Source organism: Colobus angolensis, unplaced genomic scaffold (genome assembly GCF_000951035.1).
Source record: "Colobus angolensis palliatus isolate OR3802 unplaced genomic scaffold, Cang.pa_1.0 Scaffold3, whole genome shotgun sequence".
NCBI lineage: Eukaryota > Metazoa > Chordata > Mammalia > Primates > Cercopithecidae > Colobus > Colobus angolensis.
Window position 1 is genome coordinate 19,850,108 of NW_012116265.1, and position 14,786 is coordinate 19,864,893.

General features: G+C 40.5%; 1 protein-coding gene across 3 annotated transcripts in view; it reads right to left on the reverse strand.

Annotated features, from left to right (window-relative positions):
• The window catches only part of LIN52 (lin-52 DREAM MuvB core complex component), a 120,919-nt gene that overhangs the window by 39,649 nt on the left and 66,484 nt on the right, over positions 1 to 14,786 (reverse strand). Inside the window, exons 6-7 of one of the 3 annotated variants that reach the window (XM_011949580.1) lie at positions 8,254 to 8,355; positions 2,381 to 2,396 (exon numbers count right to left, since the gene is read on the reverse strand). The exons of the other annotated variants lie outside the window; for them this stretch is intronic. Of the exons in view, the coding sequence (XP_011804970.1) occupies positions 2,381 to 2,396; positions 8,254 to 8,355 (118 nt within the window). The remainder of the gene's footprint in view (positions 1 to 2,380; positions 2,397 to 8,253; positions 8,356 to 14,786) is intronic. 3 annotated transcript variants of the gene reach the window in all.

A 14,786-nucleotide genomic window follows, 5' to 3' on the forward strand; every position in this document is an offset into this window, starting at 1 on the left:
AAAAAAAAAAAAAAGTGAAATAGGTAATTGGAGGGACAGAGACTGGATATCGTAACATTTATGGAAACAGGGCTAAACAATGTTTAATAAGAAAATAGGCCCAGCACAGTGGTTCATACCTGTAATCTCAACACTTTGGGAGGCCGAGGTGGGTGGATCACCTGAGGTCAGGAGTTCGACGTCACCCTGGTCAACATAGTGAAACCCCATCTCTATCAAAAAGACAAAAATTACTCAGCCATGGTGGTGTGTGCCTGTAATCCCAGCTACTTGGGAGGCTGAGGCAGGAGAATCGCTTGAAGCACAGAGGTGGAGGTTGCAGGGAGCCAAGATTGTGCCACTGTACTTCAGTCTGGATGACTGAGTGAGACTCTGTCTCAACAAAAAAAAAAAAGAAAAGAAAACCTGTAATCCTCCATTAACTCCTTCCTGTGGCAATCACTTTCACTCTGTTTAGCTGATTATTTTATATTACCTTCATGTCTTAAATGACTAAACAATATGCCTGTATTCCTAGGAATGAAAAGGAAAGAAAAAAGTGCCTGTATTGGTACCTCTTGATTTTTCAATTTGAGACATTGTCTATTGACCTCCCCCAATACAGAAGTGAAAACTTGACTCTTTTTTTCCCCCTTCCCACCTTAATTCCTCATAATACACATGGCAAGTGTCCTATCTCCTCAGGGTTATAAATGGTAACTTAAATTAACATTCAGTTTGTACAGTGTTATGATTATACAAATACTATTTACAGCTAAGGCATGTTATTAACTATGATTACCTTTCCTTACTTACACGTTTTTTTGTTTTCCCTGAGTTTTTCAGTTTGTTTGGTTTTCTCTGTACTTATTTCTAAATCAACCACAGAATCTACTATGTCTGCCTGCTGTCTAAACTTAACATATTGAAATGTATCATGTGGTTTTTCAATTTTACCTTCTTGAAGGCATATTCTGTTTTCTCCAAGTTGCCTTCCATTCATTGCCTTCGGTCTTTATTTTTCATTTTAGGGGCTTTTCTCAAACACTGGTAATTTCTTTTCCTACGTAAGAACAGGAGACTAAAAAGTTGCTTGAAAACTCAAGTAGGAGCTAGGCTTGTTGACTGTAAGCTTTGCTACAGTGTGATCAGGCTGTTTAGTTGTAGAACTTCCAGTGTCAGTGCCTTTATTCTTCTTGGGCTGATCAGATTCCCCAGAGAAGCCTCTTCTAATTTCCTGATTGGAGAGTGAAGGCCTGGGTGTGGCGGGAAGAGATGGCCTCACCATATGATGTGTGCATAATTTGCTACATTTTCAGTGCAGGCCGGGCATCGTGGCTCACACCTGTAATCCCAGCACTTTGGGAGCCCAAGGCGAGTGGATCACTTGAAGTCAGGAGTTCAAGACCAGCCTGGACAACATCGTGAAACCCTGTCTCTACCAAAAAATATAAAAATTAGCTGGGCATGGTGCTGCCTGCCTGTACTCCCAGTTACTCAGGAGGCTGAGATGTGAGAATCCCTTGAACCCAGGAGACAGGTTGCAGTGAGCCGAGATCGTGTCACTCCACTCTGGTCTAGGTAACAGAGTGAGACCCTGTCTCGAAAAGAAACAAACAAACAAACAAAAAAACCATTTTCAGTACAGACTCCATCTTCCACTGGTCTAGTATCCACCAGTTGAGTAACCATTGTGTTTTAACCTTTAGAGAATAAAGCTCCAGTCTTTTGTGGGAGATAATAAAGCAGGTGACACAGGTATGTGACTCCTACATACACTTTAACCCTCCTTATTTAAGCCATCTCCCCCTTCACCTGTACCACCAATCTTCAGCCTTTGGAGTCTTGTGAACCGCCTTGGTTCTTGGCTTTCCTCACTTGAGTACTGTTTTTCATAGGCTTGCTAAGTTCACATACTTTCCACCTTCCAAAATCTTGCTGCTATTGTCATCTCTCCTGTTCTCTCCTTGAGGGCTCTTATCTTTTTTAAAAAAATTGTTTTAGTAGGGTTTTGAAAGAAAAGCCAGAGTGTACATTAAAACCATCAGTAACCTGAAAGTACCCTCTCTCCACATTTATTTCTCACTTCAGATGTTTTTAGTCTTCCCATGATTATAACTGTTTTGTCATCCCCTCTACTCCTACCTTGGTTTTGTTTTTACATTTCTAATGTTAGCTATATTCTTTCTAGAGAGCAAGAGACAGCTGGTCGACTATTAACAGCTTCTGAAAAAGTAGCAATGAAGGCTGGGTGCAGTGGTTCACGCCTGTAACCCAAACACATTGGGAGGTAGAGGTGGATGGACTGCTTGAGGTAAGAAGTTTGAGACCAGCCTGGGCAATATGGTGAAACCCCATCTCTACAAAAATACAAAAATTAGCCGGGCATGGTAGTGTGCACCTGTAGTTCCAGCTACCTGGGAGGCTGAGGTGAAAGGATGGCTTGAGCCCAGGAGGCTGAGGCCGCAGTGAGCTCAGATTGTACCACTGTACTCCAGCCTGGAGACAGAGCCAGACCCCGTCTCAAAACCAACAAAAACGAAGGTAGCAAGGGAGAAAAGAAAAGGTAAGTGCCTATCTGTTCTTTGACTGCTTTGATGACTACGTTTCCGTTTTCTTATTTTGTAAATATAAAATGATTCCATCTATTCAACATGCATTTGTACAGTCCTATTCTGTAATATACAGAAGTAATATAAAGCACAGTCCCTGAGTTCATTACAAGGGCCTTACAATTTAGTTGAGAAGACAAGCATAAATAACAACTGAAGAACAAATAAGGTTGTTAGGAAAGGTGCTAATGGAAGACAGGAAGAGGAGAGCTCAATGTAGTTAAAAAAAGAAAAGTTGGGGCCGGGTGCGGTGGCTCAAGCCTGTAATCCCAGCACTTTGGGAGGCCGAGGCGGGTGGATCACGAGGTCAGGAGATCCAGACCATCCTGGCTAACATGGTGAAACCCCGTCTCTACTAAAAATACAAAAAACTAGCTGGGCGTGGTGGCGGGCACCTGTAGTCCCAGCTACTCGGAGGCTGAGGTGGGAGAATGGCGTGAACCCAGGAGGCGGAGCTTGCAGTGAGCCGAGATCACGCCACTGAACTCCAACCTGGGCGACACAGCAAGACTCCGTCTCAAAAAAAAAAAAAAGAAAGAAAAGTTGGGAGAGAATAGTAACAATTCAAGAAAAATGAAATGATTAGAAGCGAAAATTAGTCGTACATGAAATTAAGAAAATTTGGCTGGGCGCAGTGGCTCACACCTGTAATCTCAACACTTTTGGAGACTGAAGTGGGTGGATGCCTTGAGCCCAGGAGTTTGAGACCAGCCTGGGCAACATAGTGTTACCCCATCTCTAGTATTTTTTTTTTCAATAAAAAAAAATTAATAAGGAAAGAAAATTCAACGAGGCTAAGAGGGTGGGAAAGCAATCTTTTTTTTTGTTTTTTTTTTAGACGGAGTCTCACTTTGTTGCTCAGGCTGGAATGCAGTGGCGATTTCCTCTCACTGCAACCTCCATCTCCTGGTTTCAAGTGATTCTCCTGCCTCAGCCTCCCAAGCAGCTGGGACTACAGGTGTGCACCACCAAGCCCAGCTAGTTTTTGTATTTTTAGTAGAGACGAGATTTCACCATATTGGACACACTAGTCTCGAACTCCTGATCTCAAATGATCTGTCCACCTCAGGCTCCCAAAGTGCTGGGATTACAGGCGGCAAACTTTTATTCACACTTATGCTTTGTTATCTTCCAATTACTGTCAGATATTTTATTTCTGAAAATTTGTTAAAACCTGTTAATTGAATGATAGTTATTAAACCCCATGATGCAAAATAAAGTTATTTAATTTGTAAGATTTAAAGTTACACAAAAGCTTTTACTCACTGTGCCAGTTATCCATTTACTGTCTCTCGCTTCCTAACTCACCCTTTGCCCCGCTTTGTGATACTGGAGCTGGGCCTAACAGCAGGCTACATTTCTCCTCTGTCACTTACCCTGGTGCTTTGCTTTGCCAATAAAGGGCACTGGAGGAGGCTGCAAAGCTGAGGCAGGAAAAAGGCCTTTTCTTCCTTCTTGTACCGTGTGGCTCTTATGTGCAGCGACAAGCAGGTTGGCGTGCAGGATCTCAGCTAAGTTCATCTTGGCAATGGCAGTCCTTACAGTTCAGTGGTGGGGCTCCCTCCCCCAAAGATTCTTCACTGCCATCGGGTGGGCTGCTCCTGCAATGCACCAGCAGAGTGCCCTCTGGCAGTGGGCAGCATGTCCCTGTGGCTGTGTGTCCTCCCTTCAGAGGACTGAACCTCAGCCTTGTGGGGACCTCTGCTAAGTTCCTCTGTTGACTCTCCTTCAGTCCTAGGGGTTATCAGCTTTCTGCTACCTCTGTACACCTCTGACTCTTCCTTTCAGAAGTTAACCACCTTTCACCTAATTAACATTTTTTATTTTAAATTTTCCCTGTTCAGACCAGGCACGCTGGCTCATGGCGGTAATCCCAGCACTTTTGAGAGGCCGAGGAGGGGGGATCACCTGAGGTCAGGAGTTTGAGACCAGCCTGGCCAATGTGGCAAAATCCCATCTCTACTGAAAATACAAAAATTAGCTGGGCATGGTGGTGCATGCCTGTAGTCCCAGCTACTTGGGAGGTTGAGGCAGGAGAATCGCTTGAACCCAGGAGGCAGAGGTTGTAGTGAGCCGAGATCATGCACTGCACTCCAGCCTGTTTGACTCAAACAAACAAACAAATAAATAAATAAATAAAATTTTCCCTGTTCAAATTACTCCTGACTGTTCTTGGCTGATATGATTACCCAAAAAGACCGAATACATGAAACATAATGTGATACTATATAAGGTCTATCCCCAAATCCTAATGTTAAGACAATCAAGAATATAAGGTTACCCAAACCATAAGTTCTATGTACTGAAAAACATAATGAGTAAAGAACAAACTATGTCAAAGCAAGTTCTGTATTTTATTGAGATAAAATTACAAGATTAGTGGCTGACGAGAACGCAACAGATGAAATAACCTGATTATAAGAAAGCATTTAATATTGCTTTTCCTGGCAACTTCCTTGCAAAATTAATTAAAACTAGCTAGGATATATGAGTCTCATGAATTGAAAACTGGCCTCAAGACCACAAGGGGTGATTATAAACTGCCTTAAATCACACTGAGCAAAGTGTCTCGTAGAAATGCCCAGAGAGTATTAGGTTGGTTATAATCCAGTATTTCCATTAGTGCTTGAGAAAGTAAAGAGTAAGTTAATTAGTGTTTAGTAGACTTTAACTAGAAGGGATTTCTGAAAACCAGTATGGCCTAAACTGTAGAAGATTTAGAAAAATGGAAAAGATACACTTTTTTAAAAAGGTAAACCCTTTCCCTTTACTATGAATAATGAAAGAGTAATTTTCACCTAATGATCTTGAAATCTCCATATGCATATGGAACTACATAAAGTTGATAGTGAAAAATTAAAGGTTTTTAAATCTAGACTAACTAAGAACGGCAGCAACCTTGGGGACTTAATTCCTTTTAGTCTATAGAGATTATAAACTCCTGTAGAGAGAAGGGTATTTGGGTCCATAAATAATCCTTCACACAATTACATCATACAGCAGCTTGAGCTAATGCTAGAATTGTCCATTCCTTCTGAGGGCTGTGTGAGGGAAGGCTCTGTTGCAGGCTTCTCTCCTTGGCTTGTAGATGGCATCTTCTCCCTGCGTCTCTTTACACTGTTTTCCCTCTATGCATGTCTGTCTCTACGTCCAAACTTTTCCTTTATATGAAGACTTCAGCCATATTGGGATTAGGGCCCACACAATGACCTCATTTTAACTTAATTACCTCTGTAAAGAGGTATCTCCAAATATGGATGAGGACTCCAACATATTTTTTTGGGGGGGACAAAATTTAACCCATAACAGAGATCTCTTAAAAAATCTGATAAAAGTCATACAGACTCTCTGCTGAAAATTATACATGTACACACACAAACACAATTTCATAATTTTAAAACACATAAGGCCGGGTATGGTGACTCACACATGTAATCCCAGCACTTTGGGAGGCCGAGGCAGGCAGATCACTTGAGGTCAGGAGTTTGAGACCAGCCTCACAAACATGGTGAAACCCATCTCTACTAAAAATACAAAAATTAACTGGGCGTGGTGGCATATGCCTATTATCCCAGCTACTCAGGGGGCTGAGGTGGGAGAATTACTTGAACCCAGGAGGCGGAGGCTGCAGTGAGCTGAGATCATGCCACTGCATTCTAGCCTAGGCGACAGAGTGATGAGACACCATCTCACATACACACACAAAACCCACACATGAGGACTCAAGGTTAAGAACCACGGCTATAGAATCTGCCTGGACAAGACAGACAATTTGAGCATTTATCCACATATGTACAGAAACTTAAATCAGTAATTGTGTAAGCAGTAACATTATACTGCAGATAATTCTAATGGTACTCTGTTACATATATACAAAGACAGGCAAGAGACATTTTGTTGAATGAAGGTTACGCTAAGATCACCAGAAAGCTTTAGGAAAGTGAATTATCAAGAGATCTTCTCTTAAAAGGATAAAGTCCATGACACTATTTTATTTAAAAATTGTAGGGGTAAGATAATTTTTTAACCTCAGAATTTCTGGCATTAAATCTTATAATTCAATAAAAAGACATACTCTATACTGAAAATAATTAATACAAATAAGAAAACATATTTCACTTGCATTAATCTGCTAATGTTAAATTAGATTTAAAACATGTAGTTTATAATAGTTAAGACCCAACCCAACCACTAGGAAAACAGAGCCTTTAAATGTTTGCCTCCCATGGCCCCAGCAACCCTGTGTTGGAAAGAGCTCTGAGGCCCAGCAACACAGTTGGAAGCAGAGATTCGAGAGACCTGGGAGGAAAACTATAACCATCTGGATATAACATCAGTTTAACTTGCAACATAAGAAGTTGCAAGAAAATTCTGAAATTTTGTGTTATTTGGCTTTGAGTAATAGCATTCAAAATTATTAAGGGCCATTTGTGAACTGTGGCGATAGAGTTAAATAAATTCAATTTCTGATCTCTAGAAATAAATAACTTAAGGCTGGGCGCAGTGGCTCACGCCTGTAATCCCAGCACTTTGGGAGGCCGAGGTGGGTGGATCACCTGAGGTCGGGAGTTTGAGACCAGCCTGACCAACATGGAGAAACCCTGTCTCTACTAAAAATGCAAAATCAGCCAGGCGTGATGGCGCATGCCTGTAATCCCAGCTACTCAGGAGGCTGAGGCAGAAGGATCACTCGAACCTGGGAGGCGGAGGTTGCAGCGAGCCAAGAAAGCGCCATTGCACTGCAGCCTGGGCAACAAGAGCAAAACTGTTTCTCAAATAAATAAATGAATAAAATAAAAATTAAAAAAAAGGATGAAATAACTTATGACAGCAGTGGCAGGGGGAGGGGGGCGGCCATGCACGATGGCTCACGCCTGTAATCCCAGCACTTTGGGAGGCTGAGGTGAGAGGATTACTTGAGGTCAGGAGTTTGAGACCAGCCTGGCCAACATAGTGAAACTCCATCTCTACTAAAAATACAAAAATTAGCCAGGCATGTGGCGCATGCCTGTAATACTGGCTCTCAGGAGGCTGAGGTACAAGAATCAGTTAAACCTGGGAGGCGGAGGTTGCAGTGAGCTGAGATTGCGCTACTGTGCTCTAGCGTGGGCAACAGAGGGAGACTCTGTCGCAAAAAAAAAAAAAAGAGAGAGAGCAGTGATGATAGAAAGCACAGACACCTTAATTGTCTTAACAAGAAAGGTTTCCTCCATTGCTGCAAACAAAGTTAAATTATAAAGCGAATGTCCTAAGGGCAAATTGTTGAAAATCTGAACAATATACCTCTGAAGTTGAAAGAAAGAATTGTGAACATTTGAAACACCATCTGGCAAAGGATGCAGAAAGTCCTTAATCTGAGACCAAGAAGTTCCACATTTGTTCTTCCAAAGGAAATCCGCAGAGCCTCAGGTGTAGATCCCATAGAATGATGACACTACAGAAAGCCTGGATCAATGTCAGGAAGGCACTTTTTGAAAGCCTGAGAATTTGAATTTTATCTTGCAGGACCCAAGCAGACACAGAACTCTGACAAGAAGGAGTATGCTGAGCACGGTGGCTCATCCCTATAATTCCAGCCTGGGCAGCACAGAGCAATTCCATCTCCACACACACAAAAATAACAAAAAATGAGTCAGGTGTGGTGGTGAGTAGTCCCAGATACTTGGGAGGCTAAGGTGGGAGGATCCCTTCAGCCCAGGAGGTTGAGGCTGAGGTGGGCCAAGTTTATACCACTGCACTCCAGCCTGAGTGACAGAGTGAGACCCTGTCTCTAAAATAAATAAATTAATTTAAAAAAAATATATATATATATAGCAGGAGTATGCCATGATACACTTTGTTTTCAAAGAAGTATCTGTGGTTAGCCAAGATATGGAATCAACCTAAGCGTTTATCAACAGATGAATGGATAAAGAAAATGTGGAGGCCAGGCATGGTGGCTCACGCCTGCAATCCCAGCACTTTGGGAGGCCGAGGTGGGGAAATCACCTGAGGTCAGGAGTTCGAGACCAGCCTGGCTAACATGAAGAAACCCCATCTTTACTAAAAATACAAAAATTAACCGGGTGTGGTGGCACATGCCTGTAGTCCCAGCTACTTGGGAGGCTGAGGGAGGAGAATCTCTTGAACCTGGGAGGTGGAGGTTGCAGTCAGCCAAGATTGCAACACTGCACTCCAGCCTAGGTGACAAGAGCGAAATTTCATCTCAAAAAAAAAAAAGAGAAAAGAAAAAAGAAAATGTGGTATACTTACATAATGAAATACTACTTAGTCATATAAAAAAATCAAATTTGGTCATTCCCGGCAACATGGATGGAACTAGAGGACATTATATTAAATGAAATAAGCCAGGCACAGAAAGATAAATACTACATTTTCTCACTCATATGTAAAAGCTAAAAAAGTTGATCTCCTAAGTACGGAGTAGAATAGTGGTTACTGGAGGCTAGGAAGGGGAGGGGAGAGGTAAGGATGGGAGAGGTAAGGATAGGGAGAGATTGGTCAATGGATACAAAATTACAGCTAGATAGGGGGACTAAGGTCTAGTGTTTTATAGAACTGAAAGGTGACTATAATTAACAACAATTTATTGTATATTTTCAAATAGCCAGAGGAGCAGATTTTGAATGTTCCCAACACAAAGAAATAATAAATGTTTGAGGTGATGGATATACGAGTTACCTTGATTTGATCATTACACACTGTATACATGTATCAAAATATCACCCTATAACTCACAAATATGTGCAATTATTATGTGTCAATTAAAAATAATGAAAGCAAACAAAAAACAAAACCATAAAAAACAAAAACAAAGAAAAGAAGTATCTGTGGTAGCAGAGGATAGACTTTTCTCACCATTGACCATGCTACACATCTAACAGATGCTCAATTTATACTTGTTGATAGACTGACTATAGGAAAGGGTTATTAGAATTGTAGATTGACATGTAAACAAGGGTTACTCTAAAAAAAAAAAATACTGGGCATTCACATCAACATAACAAAAGCATTTAAGGCTTGATGTTTGTTTTTTGTTATTGCTAAAAAAGGAGTATTATGATCTGTAACCAAATAATGCCAATTCTTTTTTCCTATATTAATATGACTTTACCTGGCTTAAAATAGGAGGACAAAGCAAATCAATAACCTTATCTACAGGAAATAAAGCCAAGTAAAATTGCATCTAAAACATCAATGTTTCTTTCAATCTGTAAGCCCTTTTCTTGCTTGGCTGTACAGTCTCCAATCATCCCTGAAATACAAGTGATTGGGCTCTTCTGGACCCACCAGTTAAGGGGAGGGAACATTTATCTACCGTCAATTCATGGGACACTAATCTCCTTCCCACTCCTCTGATTACAAGCAAGCAGGATGCTAGAGGAAAGGCCTCAACAGAAGCTTTAAAAATAAATAAATAAACCCAGTCCCTTCTGCTCCAGGAATACAGAAAAGATTGGCATTAATACAAGAGAAAGTGATCTGCCCAAACAAAAGCCCATCTGAAGGAGGAGCAAACCCCACAAGCTAGCCCAGCATTATTGCTAGGAAAACAGCACACTTGTTAAAAATGTATATTTTAATTTTCTGTATTGCAAAAGGCTCCAATTTGCCTGGGGATCTAGCTAAGCTGCCATTTTCTACTATGACCAAGTCTAATCTTTATTTAATGGATTTAGCATCTATCTTTACTAGAGTGGTCTCCAAGGAAAATGGGAGGGGAGAATGAAGGGGCAGAGAAGAGACGATCAGATCCCCCACCCCCTTTCATCCATCCGGCGCTCATGTTTGTGTTCAAAATTCAATTACCTCCTTATTGATACTTCACAGAGATATTTAAGCTGCAAACATGAAGCCCTGATTTCCCAAGGGGCCATGCCCCTCTCTATTTCACTGCTCTGCTTCCCCCAGGGTGAATTCCTGAGGCGTCCATATTAATAGGTAATCAGTCACAATTCATTTATTAAACAGCTAGCAAGGTTTATCAGCCTGCCCTGATTAGCCCGAAGAAACCACTGAATTCCTAATTTATTTATGGAAATGTAAGTGTCTTTTTGAATTTCATTCAGGAGCTGCAGGAGTGTTTTGATTTTAGCACACTGAAATCTAACAGGCAGCAGCACAAGCAACAAGCAAGCTTTCCAGGAAGAAGAAGAGGGGCTGCTTGGCACTAGAAGGCAAAGAGCCAGGGACATACACTGCAGAGATTCTTTTGGCCACAGGATTTGGGTCCACATAATCCTTGGATTAGTACTTATTTGATTGCTTTCTGTTTACATAAAAGAGTTTGAAATGTTGTCACTAGGCAGCCATTACTATTCACTGTAACAAAAATCAATCTCAGGGATGCTGCTTTTTGATTGGCAGAAAAGTGGCCCTTAATGGAGTAGAATTGAGGACCTCAGTGAGTTAAAAGACAATAATTCTTAGCAGAGTTAAAACCAACACCAGGCTGGAATACAAACCAAAGCCACTAAAATAATACTTTTCTAGCATTCATCTTACACTAGTAACTAAACCAGATCCCGTTTTAATCTTATATCTTCTAGGCTGCAGAGACAAAACAGCTTTGTGGATAATTTCCACAACTCTAATCAATTAGCAATTCACCCAAAATTGCCCATTACTAATTAAAAGGCCAATACAGATTAAATAAAGCTCTTAGGAGTAACATTAAAACCCATCCCAACTGCCCCAATAGGTGCAATTAGAAAAGAAACTGTTTCAGGGATATGAGCAGATCATATAACCTAGACTCTTACTTCTAGCCAGAATTAGGACTGGCTGCTTCGGAAAAATGATAAAATATAAAAAATGTGGCCAGTGTTTCAGATCCAACAAAGAATGATGTCAATGCTTATCTTTGGTTAACCACAGCCATTATTTTCAAATCCTAATCTGCCTTCCTTATAGAGCTCATTAGGATTAAGAGCAACCTCCACATATAGCCTAGTTTACATAGTGAAAGGCAAACCATAATTATGAGAAATACATCAGACAAATCCCAGCTGAGGGATATTCTACAATATGCCTGACTGTACTCTTTAAAACTGTCATGGCTATCAATAAACAAGGAAAGTCTGAGAAAGTGTCACGCCAACATGAGCCTAAGGAGACATGACAACTAAATGTAATATAGTATCCTAGATGGGACCTGGAACAGAAAAAAAAAACATTAAGGAAAAGCTAAGGAAATCTGAATAAAATATGGACTTTATTGGTTCATTAACTATAGTAAATGTACCACACTAATGACAACAGGGGAAATTCCATGTGGGTTATATGGGAACTCTCCTTCTTAATTTTCCTGTAAATTTAAAAATATTCTAAAATTTATAATTTACTGAAAAACAACTAGTGACAATTTATAAACTAAATCAGAAGCTGGCCAAAACATAAATAATTTTTATGTTTTTATAAGATAAGATATAGCTTTAAAAAATCATTTTCTGCCAGGCATGGTGGCTCATGCCTGTAATCCTAGCACTTTGGGAGGTAGAGGCAGGTGGATCACCTGAAGTCAGGAGTTCGAAACCAGCCTGGTCAACATGGTGAAACCCCATCTCTACTAAAAATACAAAAATTAGCCGGGCATGGTGGTGGACATCTATAATCCCAGCTACTCGGGAGGTTGAAGCAGGAGAATCGCTTGAACCTGGAGGGTGGAGGTTGCAGTGAGCCAAGATTGCACCACTGTACTCCAGCCTGGGCAGCAACACAGCGAAACTCTATCTCAAAAAAAAAAAAAAAAAAAAATCATTTTCCATTAAAAACAGTATTTTTGGAATATTAAAAGATAACACGTTTATAAATGAAAATGTTCATATATACTTATTTTTAACCTAATATGAATAGCAAAAATATATTTAGTTATTAGCATATTTAGTTACCAGTTTTAAATGTATTCTCAAGAAGATAACCCTATGCAAAATATCAATGACTATTACAATGAATGGGAAACCCCCATAAAGCATACACACACAAAGAAAAAAACAAACAAAATAGTTCTAACATTAGAATATAGCTGGGAGGGGTATCTGCAAATAAAATTATAATATATTCTCAAACCAGACATTAACATTCTTTAGGTTCTTTACTGTGTTCCTCTCCTTGTCTGAATTTTCAAGAAGCGATTTGCATGTGCTCTGGTAAAGATAAAAGGTAGGCTCAGGTCAGGAGCACAACTCCTCCCCCTCCCAAATTAGTTATTGCATGCACTAGGATTCTGTTAACTACAAAGGGAAATATAATAATAAATTTTTCCACTAAGGCTCAGTGTCTTTCATTTAAGTATCTAATACATAAAAATACTATCTATGGTCCTGGCTTTTTTTTGAGACAGAGTCTTGCTCTGTTGCCCCAGCTGGAGGGCAGTGGTGCGATCTCAGATCACTGCAACCTCTGCTTCCCGGGTTCAAGCGATTCTCCTGCCTCAGCCTCCTGAGTAGCTGGGATTACAGGCATGTGCCACCACACCCAGCTAATTTTTGTATTTTTAGTAGAGATGGGGTTTCATCATGTTGACCAGGCTGGTCTCAAACTCCTGACCTTGTGATCTGCCCGCTTCGGCCTTGCAAAGTGCTGGGATTACAGGCGTGAGCCACCGCACCCAGCTGGCCCTGGCTACTAAAATACTAGATACAGAAAAGTCAAAACTCAAGTGCATAATGGCAGGCATAGCATAATAAACTAAAAGCAACGGCTATGGAGTCAGCTGGCTTGGACTGATTCACAGCTCTTGAGCTAGTCCAGACCTTTGCTAAATGTAAAATGGAGACAATGTTCCAACTTACAGGGCTGTTGTGAGGCTTTAGAGACTATGTACCTAAAGCACTTAGTGAAGTACCTATTAGTAGGAACTCATAATGATGGTTGTTGAAGTAATGATCATCAATGTTTCTTAGCACGCACCTGATGACTATAGGCAGAAAAGGAGGAAACAAAAGTTAATTGAACAGTATAAAAACAATGTAGAGCCCATCTGCAGAGTCCATCACCATTAACACAGCACTCTTTGCTCACTGCAGCCTCCGCCTCCCGGCTTCAAGTGGTTCTCGTGCCTCAGCCTCCCAAGTAGCTGGGATTACAGACACGTGCCACCATGCCAGGCTAATTTTTGTATTTTTAATAGAGACGGGGTTTCACCATGTTGGACAGGCTGGTCTCGAAGTTCTGACCTCAGCCTCAAGTGATCCGCCCACCTCAGCCTCCCAAAGTGATAGGATTACAGGCATGAGCCACTGCACCCTGCCTGACACAGCACTCTTAAATAAGACAATGCACCCATTTGATGAACTTAACCTGTGGGGAAGGCACAGCAGTTATTTATCAACTATATTTTTCACAGATGAAAAAAAAAAATGGCAGGTTAAGTGATTTGCCCAAGGTCACTAGCTAATAAGGAGCAAAGTCAGGACTTGAATGTAGTTCTTCTGACTCCAACTGATTAGTTTGTTAATTGATCTCTTGTTCTGCACGATAGCCATGTTTCGTCCTTTTAACTGGCTGATAACTCTTGACTTCTATGGCATGTTACTATAATCCATGTCAAATTCCTTACAAAACCCCTATATGGCAAAGAGTCTTAAAGCCCACCAAGTGCTACTATTACAAGAAAATTTCAACATTAAAAAAGAGAATCGATTCAAACAGCATTCGATTCATACTAAAATAACCAGCAAAAACAGACTGGTCAATCACTTTTTTCTTTTAATTTCTGCTCAACTGCATCCTAATCACCTCATTAATAAATTTCACTGACATCTTTGTACAAAGCAGTCAGTCATTATCTCAATCTTCCTAAATATAAGACAGGAAAAAAAGACACTGGCCAAATATTTTCCAAGTGTTCTATCCAATAAATCCCACTTAAAGCAATACTACATTAAACAAACTTCCTCTTACTCTGTATGTTGTTGTTGTTATTGCTTCATTCACAATAGTAATAACACAAATGGACAAAAATAATAAAAATGTTCTTTCTGGTCTAATTATCCCAATATGTGACTTTTCTTCATTCCCACCGAAAAAAGTTGCTACCCCAGTATACCCACATTTTAACTAAAAACTTCAAAGGGAATACTGCCATCTACTGAATCACACTCATCACCACCCTTTCTCTATTCCAGTGACCTCAATTAATGACTCTCTGGGTGTAAAAACTGTATTTTTAGGAGGCTTATGTTAAAAAACAAA